General features: G+C 51.4%; 2 protein-coding genes across 3 annotated transcripts; both read left to right on the forward strand.

The window, feature by feature from the left end:
- Positions 1-616: 616 nt before the first annotated feature.
- SLC26A6 (solute carrier family 26 member 6) lies at positions 617-6768 on the forward strand. 2 transcript variants are annotated; one of them, XM_015875379.1, is made up of 20 exons: positions 617-700; positions 1277-1432; positions 1547-1686; positions 1789-1899; positions 2180-2355; positions 2439-2603; positions 2752-2904; positions 3114-3196; positions 3291-3438; positions 3537-3650; positions 3781-3858; positions 4045-4140; positions 4240-4346; positions 4538-4607; positions 4756-4848; positions 5045-5149; positions 5670-5855; positions 5943-5997; positions 6306-6430; positions 6511-6768. In XM_015875379.1, the coding sequence occupies exons 2-20, from the start codon at positions 1296-1298 to the stop codon at positions 6532-6534; spliced, it is 2166 nt and encodes a 721-aa protein (XP_015730865.1). In that variant the 5' UTR covers positions 617-700; positions 1277-1295; the 3' UTR covers positions 6535-6768. The 2 variants fall into 2 exon arrangements, with proteins under 2 accessions (XP_015730865.1, XP_015730864.1); XM_015875378.1 differs by lacking the exon at positions 617-700 and adding an exon at positions 807-1079.
- Positions 6769-7027: 259 nt separating this feature from the next.
- Positions 7028-15919, forward strand: LOC107319990 (cytochrome b-c1 complex subunit 1, mitochondrial). The gene is made up of 13 exons (XM_015875418.2): positions 7028-7159; positions 7834-7974; positions 8410-8496; positions 9265-9394; positions 10164-10362; positions 10975-11054; positions 11165-11280; positions 11552-11695; positions 12408-12568; positions 13570-13655; positions 14116-14204; positions 14743-14818; positions 15693-15919. Exons 1-13 carry the CDS (start codon positions 7097-7099, stop codon positions 15755-15757), a joined length of 1437 nt encoding a protein of 478 aa, XP_015730904.1. The 5' UTR covers positions 7028-7096; the 3' UTR covers positions 15758-15919.

A 15919-nucleotide genomic window follows, 5' to 3' on the forward strand; every position in this document is an offset into this window, starting at 1 on the left:
ATGGCCATGGAGACTGAGTCACACTGAACCTGCAATTGCTATGGGCCAGTTCCCTGCCTATTGAATGGGATGGGAATGGGCTGCTTTGACCCTGAAGACTGTGGTCCTGTCCCACCATGAAGAGCCACTGGGACTCCCCAGCTCCTGCTGTGCTCTGCCTGCTGGTTTCACACTGCACAGGTTTGGGACTAGCTGGTCCAGTCCATGGCTGGCTGCATTTCTACCTTGTAATTGGGCCAGGCATAGCTTGGAAGCACTCCAGAAATAACGGCAATAGCAGATAGTGTTGGAGCGCAGGAAGGTGTGAAAGAGTTCGACGGCACCCGATGGGGAACTTTGGAACAAGATAACGGCCAGGTCTATGCACGCTGGGGAAAAGTGGGGCAGTCCACAGGGCACAGCACACCCATTTCCAGCAGGTAAGCAGGGGCTGCAAGGAAAGAACCCCGGGCAACCAGGTCAGGGGCATTGCTGTGCCAGGCTGTACTTCTTGCTCTGGGACTTGGTGGGGCTACAGGGGTGCCCCAGGAGTCCCAGTGACAGGGCTGTGCTGGATCCCAGGAATCCGGCAGCTCCTTGGCAGGGTGGGAGGGAGGGCAGAAGGGAGGGAGCGGTGTCTCAAAGATCACGGGTAGGTATTAATAGGAGGGAGCAGAGTGTGAGCCCAACTGGCAGCACCCAACCGGTGGTGGTGGAGCAGGTAAGGGGGCTGGGGGTGATGCGGGGGCTTAAGCTTCTCTAGGCATCCTATGAGCAACTCATGTATCAGGCTGAAAGCGGGCAAGCAACCTAGAAATGGAAGCACCTTGGCGCAAGCAGGGCAGGGCTGTTGGGCTGTAGGGAAATCTCTGTCCAGCTGTGCAGATGAACCCATCCCTACCCCATACCTCAGTGCCCCTGTCTCAGTCCTCGCTCTGCAGTGCAGGGGGCTGGGGCACCGGCGAGCCTGTGACACTCACCAAGGGTTGAAATTCCTGCTCCCCTCATGTGTAAAGGGACAAAGTCTGCAGGAAAGGCTACGGTGCTGGCTGGGGCTTTACTCTGCAGCAGTGCTGGCCTGCTGCCCTGTATGTGCTGTGGTATGTATAGGGTGCTGGGTTGGGCTGGATGGAGCAGAAAGGTGATCAGCACCAAGGCTGTCCTACAGAAGTGGATGGATTGGACTCGGTGCAATCCAGTGCCACCTTCAAGGCATTGCTTGCTGTGTCCTTGGCACTCTCCCTGCCCCTTGCCCAGCTCCCTGGGTGCGGCTGAGCCATCTCTCATCTGCCTGCAGTGCAGCAGAGCCGGGGGCCATGGCGGCTGAGATGGTGCTGAGCCGCCGGCCTGGGCAGCCCCATGGCAAAGTGCTGAGTGAGGCTGACCTGGAGGAGCTGGCACAGAGGAAACCTCCCAGCAAGACCTCAGCACACGACTGTCTCCGGAAGGCAAGGTAGGGCTGGGGGAATTGAGCTGGGTGCTCCCTGCAGGGCTGCATCTCTGGGTTCCTGTGCTGCCCAGCAGCCCTGGTGTCCATATGTTCAGTCCTGGATCCCACTCCTTCCAGATGCTCAGCCTCCACTGCCAAGTCCCTGCTCTTCCGTTTCTTACCCGTCCTGCGCTGGTTGCCCCGCTACCCAGTGAAGGACTGGCTGCTTGGGGACATTGCCTCGGGCTTCAGTGTGGGCATAATGCACCTGCCCCAGGGTGAGTGATGTGTCCCCATGCCGTGCCCTGCCTCAGGTTCCCAATGGGTGAGGGCCGGGGCTCAACCATTCATAATATTTCTCCCTGCTTTGCTGTGCCCAGGGCTCGCCTACGCGCTGCTTGCTGGGCTGCCACCTGTCACTGGCCTCTACTCCTCCTTCTACCCCGTCTTCCTCTACTTCTTCTTCGGGACGTCCAGACATAACTCCGTGGGTGAGCCAAGGGACTGTGTGCTGCCAAGGGAACGGAGGGGAGGGAGTGAGGATGAGGGGGATGAGACTTCATCTATGGCACAGTATTGCCATGCCAATGAGCAAGTGGGTGGAGAGGCCTTTCTTCTGCCTTCATTTTACCCCATGAAAAAGACAGTTGGCTGAACCAGAGCCAAAGTGCCATGGGCACACCAACCAAGTGGCCAGCTGCCTGCTTTCTCAGAGAGGTCCCAACTGGATGCCAAGCACTGACTTTGGACTCCTTTCCTGCATGTTTCCAGGTCCCTTTGCTGTCATATCTGTCATGATTGGCAGCGTGACAGACTCCTTGATGCCCAGTGAGGACTTTCTGGAGTTTGTCAATGGCACCAACGTTACTGTAGTCAATGAGGCACAGCGGGACGCTGCCAGGGTAGAGTTGGTAGCCACCATCACAGTCCTGTCAGGAATCTTCCAGGTAAGAACCTAGCAGGGAGTTGTGGCTGTGCTGTCCCCATACCCGCAAGCTGTGGGACCTCCTCCTGTCACCTCTCCTTTTAGGTGGCCCTGGGTCTCCTGCAGTTTGGCTTTGTGGTGACCTACCTCTCAGACCCACTGGTGCGTGGCTACACTACTGCTGCCTCTGTGCACGTCCTCATCTCCCAGCTCAAGAATGTCTTCGGGGTCTCCCTAGGCGAGCACTCAGGGCCACTCTCATTGTTCGTGGTGAGTGAGGGGGTCATTGACACCCTGGATTACCCAGATGTGGTAAAGCATCACCTACAGAATACATGGAGTGTCCCTGAAAGAGCTAACAGCAAGGTATCTATCTATCTGTTTTCTCTCCTGAACACTTGCCTCCTGCATCCTCCAGACCTTCATTGAGATCTGCAAGAAGCTGCCAGAGACCAATGTGGGCACCTTGGTTACAGCCATCATTGCCATGGTGGCTATCTTCATTGTGAAGGAGCTCAATCACAAGTTCGCTGCCAAGCTCCCCATGCCCATCCCCATCGAGCTCATCACGGTACTCAGAGCTGTCCCAGCTCCCCAAGGGGACACTGCCATGGCCTGGGGCAGGCGCCATTACCCACAGATGTCCCTGTGCCTCACAGGGTGATGGGGGGTGGGACAGGGTGCCTCTGCAGAGGGGACTCCAGGGCACACACCTCCTTGTCCTCCTGCATAAGCCATGCTTCTGCAGGGAGGCCCTGCCTCACCCAGCTACTCCCACAGATCATCATCTCCACTGGCATATCCTATGGTGTCAACCTGAACTCCAAGTTTGGCATCTCCGTGGTGGGGAACATCCCCAGCGGGTGAGTGGGGCTGGGTGGCAAGGGCAGCTGTGCTGGGGCACCATGGTACCCACAAGGCCCCCTCCTGAACCCCATCTTCCTGCCTTGGACATAGGTTGAAGCCGCCTGTGGTCCCTAATGCCAGCTACTTTGGACAGGTGGTGGGCAATGCCTTCGCCATCGCTGTGGTGGGTTACGCTATCTGCATCTCCCTGGGTAAAATCTTTGCCCTGAAGCATGGCTACAAAGTGGATAGCAACCAGGTGATGCTCTGACACATGCAGCCCCTTCCTCTGTAGTGTTTCACAGCTCACAGCCCCAGGATGCATGGTGCTGCCTGACAGCTTCTCTGTCCTTGCAGGAGCTGATTGCTCTGGGCCTCTCCAACTTCCTGGGGGGCTTCTTCCAGTGTTTTGCCATCAGCTGCTCAATGTCACGAAGTCTGGTGCAGGAGAGCACAGGGGGAAACAGCCAGGTGGGTGTGGGTGGGTGCCTGCCTCTGCTCTTTAAAATTCCTTCCAATATCCCCATGCTAAGGTGTCAACATGGGGAGACACGAGCTGGGGCAAGGAGAACATCCAGGTTCACTCCATCTCTCCCCTCAGGTGGCTGGTGTCATCTCTTCCCTGGTCATCCTGGTAACCATCCTGAAGATTGGAGAGCTCTTCCATGACCTGCCCAAGGTGCAGCCAGTTCTACAGCCTCCACTTCACTTCCCAGTCTTTCACCTCCAGTATAAAGGCAGCACAGGGAGGGGGATGCTCTATTTGGGGTGGGAAATGACTGGAGGCAGCCTTGGATACGGGGCACAGTGAAATGCCCCCCAGATGTGTCCTTGGCACTATCATGCATACAGACTTCTCTTGTAGGCCATCTTGTCTGCCATCATCATCGTCAATCTCAAGGGCATGTTCAAGCAGTTCAAGGACCTCCACACACTCTGGAAGTCCAACCGTGTGGACTTGGTAGGGCATTGATTGGCCCTGAGGGAGTTCCTTAACCCTCCACGGGGCTTATGGTGCCATGGGACTAGGCCATGCCCCAGCTGACTGTGCCCTCTCTAGATGGTCTGGGTGGTGACTTTCATAGCCACGCTCTTGCTGAACCTGGACATTGGCCTGGGAGCCTCAGTGGCCTTCGCATTGCTCACTGTCATCTTCCGGACCCAGCTGTGAGTACCCTCAGGCTGGGCTGGGTACAAGGGAGATGTGGTGCTTGGGGACAACGTGGACATTTGTACTAACTCCCAAGGCTGACACTAGGATGTCCCTGGTGTGGGGTAGTGAAGTGTTGGGGACCTGGTACTGTTTCCCAAGGGCAGAGGAAGCCCACAGGAACACCCTGTTGCTCTGCTCCCCACAGCCCCCACTATTCCATCCTGGGACGTGTCACTGACACCAATGTCTACAAGGACGTGGCTGAATATGAGAAGGTAAAAGCACTGAGGTGTTGGCATGGTAAGAGAAGAAGCACCCACAGGAGGTGGGAGCAATTAAAAGCACCCCATGGTATTTTAAGGGAGGGCAAGAAGGAGCACATCTCTGTCCATAGGGTAACACACCCTCTCCATCCATCCCCAGGCAGAGGAAGTCCCTGGAATAAAGATCTTCCGCTCCTCCTCCACCATCTATTTTGCCAACGTGGAGCTGTACTCCGATGCACTGAAGAAGAAGGTAGGAAAATCTGCCCTGAGCACAGCAGGCAGGGCACAACACTCAGGTCCCTGTGGCCTGCCAGGGGAGATGTGGTCCAGGACATCAAGGCTGGCTTAGCAGCAGCATGGTGTCCCTCACATATTTCCATGGCATCACTGGGCCTCCTAGGCTCTGCCCCTCTTCCTGACGGCCATGGGGCTGTATGGGTTTGCAGAGTGGCATCAATGTGGATCGCCTGATTGAGAAGAAAAAGAAAGCACTCAAGAAACTGAAGAAACAGCAGAAGAAAGCAGAGAAGGAGAAGGCAAAGAGGAAAAAGGTGCTTCCCAGCACATCCCTCTCGTGCTGTCCCACACCATTTCCCTGCCCGGCCATAGCCTTCTGCTCATGCTAGGCATCCCATGGGGCTCCCAGTTTGGCCCACAGCCACCAGACAGGGAGAGGCATTGGCATGCATCTGGGTTAACAACATCACCTTTAACGTCAGTGGAGGAGGCTGCAGTCATTAATGATTAGGTGGGGGAGCTGGTGAGTCATTCATAGTCTGGGGCAAGTTAATCATCAAAATGAAGCACAAGAGCAAAGGCTGACTGGGGAGAGGAGTCTAATGAGGCCAGTTCCAATCATTGGGGAGAGCTCACAAGGTGACCTGGAAAGAACCTAGAAGTGGGACTTGGGTGTGAGCAAAGTGCCCACTCCTGGCACATCCACCACCATAACACAACTAGAACCCCTCCAAACCCCAGTGCGCTATGGGGCAGGACAAACCCAGGGTCCTGGGGAGACAATGCCCTGCAGAGTGCCACCAGCACCCACATGGCGAAGGGGTTTTCACACAGGACACAGAGGCTGAGTGCAATGGGCCAGGACTTGCAGTGATTGAGCTGAGTGAGGAGGAGGATAGAGCACCTGCTGAACCCACCCTGCGCTCCCTGGGGCTGCCCCAGCCTGACTTCCATGCTGTCATCCTGGACTTCAGCCCCGTCAACTTCGTGGACACAGTCTCCATCAAAATCCTGAAGAACGTAAGGGCTCAGGGGTGGTGCAGGAGTGGGACAGCCAGATGGCAGCCGCTCATCCCTTTACCCTGACATGATTTTTACCATTTACAGATCTTCAGGGATTTCCATGAAATAGAAGTGGACGTCTTTGTTGCCTGCTGCCCAGGTGAGGAGAAACCATAGAGCTATCAGCCCCTGTAGGGAATAGCCACCCCTGTGAGACACGGCTGCTGGTCATGGGGCTTCTGTGCCCTCTGTGGTGTCCCCTACCCCATATTCTCCCCAGAGGACAGCAGTTGCAGGAGCACATCATGGGGTGCCAGGCTGTCCCCATTGGCTGCACATTGCTCTGGCATCCCAGTGTGAGCTCTGCAATACTGGCTGTCCAGTGATGTCCTGGGCAGGGGGTGGGACGCTTGTTTGGGTGGAGGCCAGCTGCCATAGCTTTAAGTGCTTCTTTCTCCCTCTGTGCAGCGTCTGTTCTTGCCCAGCTGGAGCGGGGCAACTTCTTCAGCTCCACCATCACCAAGCACTGCTTCTTCCCGTCGGTGAATGACGCTGTGCTCCACATCAATGCTCCATCGGTGCGCCCAGCCTCGGTAAGCACCCAGCCTCACCATCCCCACCGCCAACACGTTGTGGGACGGCACGAGCCGACTTTCCTCTCTGCCCCCTTTAGGAGAACCGCAGCACCAAAATGTAGCCCTGCAGAAGAGACGACTGAGCAGCGGGGCCGTGCCGCTGGGAGGGCTCCACCACCACCTGCCCGGGGCCTGGAGCCTCTGCGGGACGGGATGGGGGGCTGGGAGCCGATCTGCCCCGTGTTTGGGGCGAGGAGCCCGGCAGCGGAGGGCTGTGATGCCGGCAGCGGGCTGTCACCGCGGCGAGAGCCCAAAGAGCACAGCGCGGTTTCCTCAATAAAGGCATTCTCAGCCAATTAAGCCTCATCTGTGCAAAGGGCGGCGCTGCTGTGCCGGCTGTGTCCCGCTGTTCCCTATGGGCGGCCCCATATCACCGCACATACCCCATCCCCAGTGCCATCGTCCGGCCCCATACCGGGCACGGCGGTCCCATCCCCAAACCTTCCCGTCGTTGCGCCCTCCCACCGCAAGGTGGCGCTGCAGCGAGAAGCGCTCTGTCCTCATGTGCCTTGGGGGCGCTACGGAGCATTTTGCGCATGCGCTTCCCTCCCCTTAGCGCTCCTTCCTTCCGCCTCCCGTTTGGCGCATGCGCAGTGCAGCCCGCTCGGTCGCTGTAGGGACAAGATGGCGGCGTCCTTCGTGTGCCGGGCGGCCGGGCGGGTTTTGCTGCGGAGCCCCCATCCCTGCGTGAGTCGTTGTGTGACAGCGGGGAGACTGGGAGCTGGGAAGGATGGGTGGATGGATGGATGGGTGGGTGGGCAGCTCGGGTGTGCTGTGCGGCGGGACACGGCCTGTATCTCGGCCCGGAAGGTCACGGGGACGGGTGGGCCGCGAGGGGCTGTGGGGGCTGTGGTGACCTCATTGCAGCCTTTCAATACCTGAAGGGAACTTAATCCCAGGAGGGGAGTAAACTCTTGGAAAGGGCTGATAATAGCAGGACACGGGGAAATGGTTTTAAGTTAAAAGAGGGAAGATTTAGGTTGGATGTTAGGGGGAAGTTCTTCACTAGGAGAGTGGTTAGGCCCTGGAACAGGCTGCCCAGGGAGGTTGTGGATGCCCCGTCCTTGGAGGTGTTCAAGACCAGGTTGGACGGGGCCCTGGGCAACCTGATGTAGTAAAGGTGTATGTTTGGTGGCCCTGCCAGGCAGGGGGTTGGAACTACATGATCCTTGAGGTCCCTTCCAACCCGGGTCATTCTGTGATTCTGTGTGGTCCGTGGGGGCTGCGGGCTGTGGGTACAACAGGGCCGCTGTCATCAGCCCGGCCCAGCAGTGTGCCCTGCTGTGTGTGTGTGTGCTGGAGGCCTGTGGGGCGGAGGAGAGGTTCTGGTCGTTGTTGAGTGCTGTGAGCCTTTGTTCCAGGCGACTCTGCTGCCTCTGACAAGGAACCGTGGTACGGCCACCTACGCGCAGACACTGCAGAACATCCCTGAGACGAACGTCACCACGCTTGACAACGGGCTGCGAGTGGCTTCGGAGGAGTCCAGCCAGCCGACGTGCACGGTGAGCATCGAGTGGATTGAGACTCACTTCCCATAGTGACAAACCTGGCTTTGAACTGAAGCTTGGTGAAGACTGCCCCAGTTCTCTGTTATTCAGTCAAACTGTAGTAATACTGTGCCTAGCCTGGTTTCTTTCCAAGCTTTTGCACTGTACTGGTTTCCTGAGCTCTGCAGTGTTTGCACTGATGTAGTCCCACATGTAAGCAGTAACTGACCAGAAGTAGTTTCATCTTAGGCAAACCTGTCAATGGCTTTTGTTAAACTGCTGTGTTCAATGCTTGAATGCATACTGAAAATAGTTGCTGGTGCATGTTCCTATTCTGGGGCTACTGTTGAAGCACACTTTTTCTTGCTGTTATATATATGGCACAAGTCTTGGAACATACTGTCTGCTTGTTTATTTTCTAATATGTGTGCTTGCTATCTTTGCTGTTAGGTGGGTGTGTGGATTGGGGCGGGGAGCCGCTATGAGAATGAGAAGAACAATGGAGCTGGTTATTTCGTGGAACATCTGGCATTTAAGGTAAGACTTGGTCTGGCATAAGGCTGCATGGAGACAATGTTCCAGACGTTCACTGACATGTTAGTTCTTGCTTTGGAGGCTGCAGGTATTAATAGAGGTGTAATTGTGAATCAGAATCAATTCATCTGAATCTCAGAGGCTCTGCACGTAGTATAACAATAAACTTTAAAAGGCATCTAGTCTCTATGGTGGTCTTTGTTTGAATGTGGGGCTGTGAATGAAGACAGCTAGTATTTTTTAGTTGGTATTTCTCCTCTTAAAGGAAAAAAGTCATGAGCAATAAGTTGGACTGGTTCTCTGATGCTGCGATTCCTTACTATCCCAGCTTATTGTAACACATGTATAAAACCATGATGAAACTTGTTTCCTCAGGGTAGCAGGCAGACCTGAATCTCTATTTCAGAATCAATTTTCTGCTCCTATTCTGGTATCCTCCAAATATTGCTAGTTAAAGGACTAGAAACCTGCTTCCTGTTTTTAGTGGTGACTTGTCCATATTTACTTACACTGTTCAGCCCCTGTTGTACTTTAGCTTAGATTTTCTCCTTTCCTTTGGGTTTCATTCGGCATTTCAAAATACATTTCAGCCATTTTTTAGCTATAGTCAATAAGCCAAGTGTTAAATATTTTGCTTTCTGCACCAGCTCTTGTTTTTTACAAATCACGTGGCAGGTTTTATTGCATTAGGTTTTTACTGTTCTTTTTACTGCTTTATTTCAGCTATGTGGGGGAACTGTTCACTATCTATGTATTTCTGCATACTTTTAGGGCACAAAGAACCGTCCTTGTGCTGCCTTTGAGAAGGAAGTGGAGAGCATGGGAGCTCACTTCAATGGGTACACCTCACGTGAGCAGAGTGCCTTTTACATAAAGGCTTTGTCCAAGGACATGCCAAAAGGTAGGATGGTCAGTGGCGGAAAAAAAGCAGGTGTTTCTCCCCCACCAGTATACTTTATAGTAATTGACCAGGGAATGAGGCTGTTGCTGAGCAGTAAATTGAAGACGGTATTTGGCAGTTGGAGGGAGCACTAACCAAGAGGTGGTGCTTTAAGGCTGTAAGCTCACTTGTACCTAAAAGCAGCCTTACAAACCTCTTTTTTTTTTTGTCAGGCTGTTCTGTATTGCCAGAAGGCAGGGGGTAGGGGTTCAGTAGTGTGTAGTTGCTTTATGGAGCTAAGAAAATGCTGTTAGCAGCAGCTACTGTGTCAGAAGTGCTCAGTGCCGCTCTTGTGGATGTCACATATGCTTTGTGCTACCTATCGTGTGCAGGCTCCTCTTTGGGTCAGTTTTGTCCAGAGGAGGTGGTTTGAGTCAGAGCTATTGTTATGACTCAGTCCTACTGTAAGTGTGGACCACTCTGTAGACATCACAGACTCTCCACAATAATTCAGCTTGTTTCTACAACAGTACCTTGTTTCTGGCATGCATCACCTTCTGTATTTGTTACCTTCTGCCAACTTTCTGCTGGCAATGGTGAACTATCACAGATGCTTGGCAAGCTGGTTTAGAGATTTCTTCATCCTAAAACTGTGTTATTTGTCCCTCTCTGATGCTGTGGGAGTAGATATGTTGTGTTGCACCACCACCCCGGCACAGTCTATTTCCCTCTTGCTGTATCCCTGCTGCCTTGTTTGTTTTTGATTGCTAATGTAGCAAATATGTTGCAGTGGTAGAGCTTCTGGCTGACGTTGTGCAGAACTGTGCCCTGGAGGAGTCTCAGATCGAGAAGGAGCGTGGTGTCATCCTTCAGGAGCTAAAAGAAATGGACAATGACTTGACTAACGTTACCTTTGATTACCTTCACGCCACTGCTTTCCAGGGCACTGCACTGGCCCGCACCGTCGAGGGGACCACAGAGAACATCAAGTAAGCTATAGACTGGCTGCACTATGTGACTTGTGGGCTCAGACTTTGGGGTGCATAACTCCTGCAAGAAAACCAGTCAGAGTGTATGCAAGGAATAAGTGAGACTGTATGTGGAGGTGATATGTGCCCATGGGCTTCATAAGTCTGGACTGTGCTTTCCATCTTAGTGCTGGTAAATGTGTAATGCTGCTCATGTTCCTCTCCAGAATCAGTTTTCATGTATGATCTGATGGTGGTAGGGCTTGGCTGAACCTTTTCCCATACTTGTTGGTTTGATGCCTTTAGAGGCATTAAGAGCTAGTGGTGCTCATTAAAGCAGTGGCCTCAAGCATTCACACCTGTTAGTGTGTTGGTTTCCCTGTGACCAAGGGTTGATACTCTGGTCTGCATTTGAACTCTGTCCTTAACTCTTGACCACCTGTTTCCTTTCTCTGTGTTCCAGTATTAGAGTGCAGGGGAAAAAAGGCAGTGCAGATGTACTTCAGGAAAGTATTATTATCCCATAACTGATATAATCAACAGCATCACTTTTTCCTCTACACTGTGAATTCAGTCTCTAATCCCTCCAGCTCTGAGAAGCTGATATATTAGGTATCTCTTTGTGCTTTCTAGGCATCTGACTCGAGCAGACCTAGCTTCGTATGTTGATACTCACTTCAAGGCACCTCGTATGGTCCTGGCAGCTGCTGGAGGTAAGCCCAGATTGTTGAGACTCTAGTGATCAACCCCCTGACATGCATCTCTAATGTAAAATAAGATGATTTTGTTAAATGGAGCTCTATGAAACTTCCCTTATTGACAGGTATTTCTCACAAGGAATTGGTAGATGCAGCTAAGAAACACTTCAGTGGGGTGTCCTTTACATACAAAGAGGATGCTGTGCCTATTCTGCCACGCTGTCGTTTCACAGGGAGCGAGGTAAAGTGTTCGCATGTTCTTAGTCTTATTGTCACAATATGTTGGCTTTTAGATGGAAACAAAGTCCAGTAAGAATATGATACTATTGCTCACATTGTCTAATGGAAATACTTCATCAGAGCAATTGATTTGTCCTCAATAGAGCCTGAGGCAATTTTATTTCACTGGGATAATGTGAAGTTCTCCAGTTTGTCAACTTGGTGTAGCATCAGACTGCAGACAACATCAAAATGCTCAGTTAGCTCTTTCCTGTTCCTTGGTGACTTCCCAGATCCGTGCCAGAGACGATGCTCTGCCTGTTGCCCACATTGCTCTTGCTGTGGAGGGGCCAGGATGGGCTGATCCTGATAACGTTGTCCTCCATGTGGCTAATGCAATCATTGGACGCTATGACCGCACGTTTGGAGGTGGCAAGGTAAGAGACCTGGGAATGTGATAGGGAGAGCATGGAGTCTTTTCTGCAAGGTACTGTGGAGCCACCAGATTAAACTGCTTTATGGGAGGCTGTTCTGTTTAGCTTCCAGATTTGGTCAGAGATATGGAAAGTAGAGGTGTAATCGAGGCTAACCCAGGATAGTTTTTAAGATGTGATGCTAGGAGATGAGTTGGGCCTTTTCTGCTGTGTTTGGAAGAAGTTCAGGTGATTAATTCTGAGCAGCTTTTCCTGCCTTCATGACCTGACTGCTCAATGGTGGAAACATTATGGAGTAACCTGTAGTCTCTTGATGCAAGCCTGCCTTGCATATATAAAGCAATTGGAACTTGTATAAAGCCCCAATACTACATCCTTTCTCGTCTATAATTTGTCTTGACTGCTAACCCCTGCTACTGGGAAACCTTGTACTTGCCAATATCTCCACTTCTATACTGGTATATGTACCAGTTCCTCATCTGATGCTGGGAAGGGAAAAGATTTTGCTGTGTGGACTCCTAGGCTATTGTGTGTGGCTTTTCCAGCTGTGACTCTCATCTGTTGCCCACATGAAGGGCTTAAATTAAACTCTCCTTTGATAAGTGTTACGCTCTGTCTTGTCTGCGGTCTTTGTGAGAACAGCTCAGGGGGAAAGAATGTGAGCTCTGGGGAGGCTGTCTAGTTGAAATGGTTGATGGTATCTCCTTCCTTACAGCACCTGTCCAGCAGACTAGCTGCGCTCGCTGTGGAGCATAAACTCTGCCACAGCTTCCAGACGTTCAACACCTCCTACTCCGATACTGGCCTCTTTGGTTTTCATTTTGTCGCTGATCCTCTGTCTGTAGATGATATGATGTTTTGTGCTCAGGGCGAGTGGTAAGTACAGCTCTGGCAAAGGTTTCTGTTTAAGATCTGATCCTGTGGGAGAGTAAGCTGATGGAGGTTGTGTCTGGCCTTCAGAGTGCTGCATCTCTGCATGAATGCCTCTGTAACTTGCATTCTGGTTATGTGATCCTGTCAGTGGTTTCTATAATTGTGTCAGGATTGCTTTTGAGGATTTTAATCCCTTTGGTTTCTTCAGGTCTTTGGCTCACAGCTTCCACACATTAGCACTGAGGCTTTGACTTTTTCTGTACAAGTGAGACCATAAAGACAAGGCTCTCCTAGGTACAAAAGACATGTATCTGATGTCCCGTTAGGCTTGGGCAAAGCAGAGTTCCTGTCTTCCAAACAGTTCTGTTGTGACTGACACATGCTCTGCTATTGGAGCCATGCCAGCATTTGAGGCCTTCTGTTGGTCTTACTCTGTATGCTTATGTGCCATTAATGGATCAAGGTTGCATCTGAGCTTCAGAGCCGTGCTGTGCTGTGAATGGAGCAGATGGAGTTAGCCCTTGCCCCAGAGACGTTGCAGTTGGCAGGGGAGGAAGGGATTTAACAGCTGGAGTCCAAACAGACTCTGTATAACTGTCTTATTCTTTCAGCATCAGTTTCCATAGCAGCTTGGCATGTGTGGGAATAGCTGACACGCCTGCCTTCTCTTGTGATAGCATACCACAGACTGCTTGCTGCTGTGCCTGATAGACAAGCTAGAGTCGACACCAGAGCTGCTTAGACCTTTGTGAGTGCAACTCAGCATGTAAACTGTTGGCTGATATTCCCTGCCTATCAGCTCCAGCTCTTTCACTTGCCTCCTGCTGTTCATTGCTCTCTATTTCTTAGCTGCACTATGGTGGTCAGGAATGAGTCTCAGGGCCTGCAAGACAAGTGATATTAAAAGCGTATTTCTGCAGACTTGGGAAAGGGAAGAACGTGATTTCTGTCTGAGTAGGCAAATGCCTTTAAGAGCTTTGGTGGTCTTCCTCTGTCTTTTGCAGGATGCGTCTGTGCACTAGCACCACTGAGTCAGAGGTGAAGAGAGCCAAGAACTATCTGCGAAATGCCATGGTGGCTCAGCTGGATGGTATGTTCTGGTTTATAAAATAAAAGCTGCTCAGCAGTTTTGCATTTCTGGTGGGGAGCAGGAGTTCTGCTGGGTATGTTAGAGTGCTATTGGCAGATGCTGGGCAAAGCTCCTTTTCTCTTCTCCTTCCATGGTTTCAAGGTAGCTGATCACAGCCTGTTGTGCTACAGGCTGGCTCTGACTCTGTAAACTTGACATTTTCCTGCTGCAGGTGAATAATAGATACATACTGTGTGGTGAATTTGGAATTTAGACCTCCAAGCAGGTCTGCCTTGGCAGTAATGATTTGGAGATCAGGAAGAGTGCTTGCATTGCTTAGTTCCTGCTGAAGCTGCTTAGCACAATTACCGTGACTTCATTAGAGCCTGCTTAATGGCTAGAGTTGTCTGCTTTGGTTGATGATCAGGCTGTGAGTTTTGGGAAACTGTTCAACTTTGCTGACAGTATCTTCAACATTTAGGTACCACTCCGGTGTGTGAAACAATTGGAAGCCATCTCTTAAATTATGGACGCCGTATCTCTCTGGAGGAATGGGATTCCAGGATTTCTGTAGGTATCCATTTGTTTTCTTTGGGAGCCCTGAGCACACTTGGCACTGCCATTTTTCTGGCCTTAGTTTCCCTCAGCAATGCAAGGCTTACTTCTCCCTTAGGTATGCTGCCTGGAGCCCAGGCAGTCAGGTCACCATTAGGAGTACATTAGAGTACTGGCAAAGATTTGATGTATCCTGTGACATGTCTAAATCCACTCCATCCCAGCAGGAGGACATAGAGCTTTGTTAAACAGCCCAACCTGAAATTCATTAACAGTTTCCCTGGAGGTGGCCACCATCTAGTCTGTATAATTCTGTAGCCCTTGTGTACCTTTGGAGGCTTCAGATTTTGGACTGCCATGTCTTCAGTGCTCTCAGAGGAGAGCACTGTGTCTGTCCTTGCAGACCAGGGCTGGACAGTTAGTGTGGAAGGCCTCCATGGGTCCAACAGCACGTTTTTAATTAACTTCATATGTAACAACAGTAGTAACTTGAAGCTTTGAGAAATCTAAGTCTGCCAGAAGGGTCATTAATTGCTTGTTTGTTACTCTTTAGGCTGTTGATGCAAGAATGGTGAGGGATGTATGCAGTAAATACATCTATGACAAATGCCCAGCGCTTGCAGCAGTTGGTAAGTGACCAGTTGGTTAGTACGTGGTAGCTCAAAAGATGGGGTGATCAAGAGTTGAATGGAAGCAAAGTACAGGCACTGTTTACATGTCTGTTTTGGCCTCTTAACTGCTCTGGCTCTTTGTTATTACTCTCCTGCCTCTGAACGTTAGGTGTGCCAAAGCACGTTTGGCCAGGAGATCAAACATGGAGATGATGGAGACTCAATGACAGTGAGCTGCTGGCTGTCCTCCCACCTCTGCTTGGTGTGGAGCTATGACTAAGACTGGGAGTCCCATAGCTGGGTGTGGGCCCAATGGCCTCTGCCAGGTGTCCTTACCCTGGGGTCATGGTGGTTTATGTAAGGGAAGCAAAGGGGCCCAGTCCTCTTGTGCTGCTCTGGCATGTCTGTCTGGCCAAGGATAAATTCCTCTTAGAAAACCTGCCTGAGCAGCTCAACTCTGCTCTGCTGCCTCCTCCTTCCTGTGTTGTGGATTCCCCTCCTCCATGCAGTTGCTTACTGTGGGCCTGCAAAGTAGAGCAGTGCAGAACGGAGAGGATTTTCAAGCAGGAAGTTGGAAAGAATTAGCCAAAATCTCCATGATTTGGTGGTTCCCTGTATTTCATACTTGTATGTGAAGCTGTATTGGGTGTTGTGGAAGAACATGAGCAAATAATGTGTTCTGAGGGGGAAAAAAGCAATGGTTTCTCTATCAGGAGATGGCATTTGCCAGTTTTCCTGATTCAGGTTTCAGCTGTAGTTACCAGGTTTTGCACGTAGCTACTGTGGATTGTGAGCACAGTGTGCTCTGCCACCATCTGCTTTACAACCACGGGAAACCACACAGTGATTTTAATTACAGCTCCAGTGACTAACTCTTGTTCTGCTCACTCAGGTCCCATTGAACAGCTGCTGGATTACAACCGTATCCGCAGTGGCATGTACTGGGTCCGTCTGTAGGATGTGTCCCTGCTGGATGGAACAGTGATGCTCCGTACTGTGACAGGGCTCCCAGAGTTGTCTGTCTGAATGTCGTGTATACTGGGACAAGGAGGAGTCCTATCAAAATGGCTATCTTCTTGGTGATAAATGGATAATAAAAAAAAAGATAAATGTATCTTA

This window comes from Coturnix japonica, chromosome 12 (genome assembly GCF_001577835.2).
Source record: "Coturnix japonica isolate 7356 chromosome 12, Coturnix japonica 2.1, whole genome shotgun sequence".
Taxonomy (NCBI): Eukaryota; Metazoa; Chordata; class Aves; order Galliformes; family Phasianidae; genus Coturnix; species Coturnix japonica.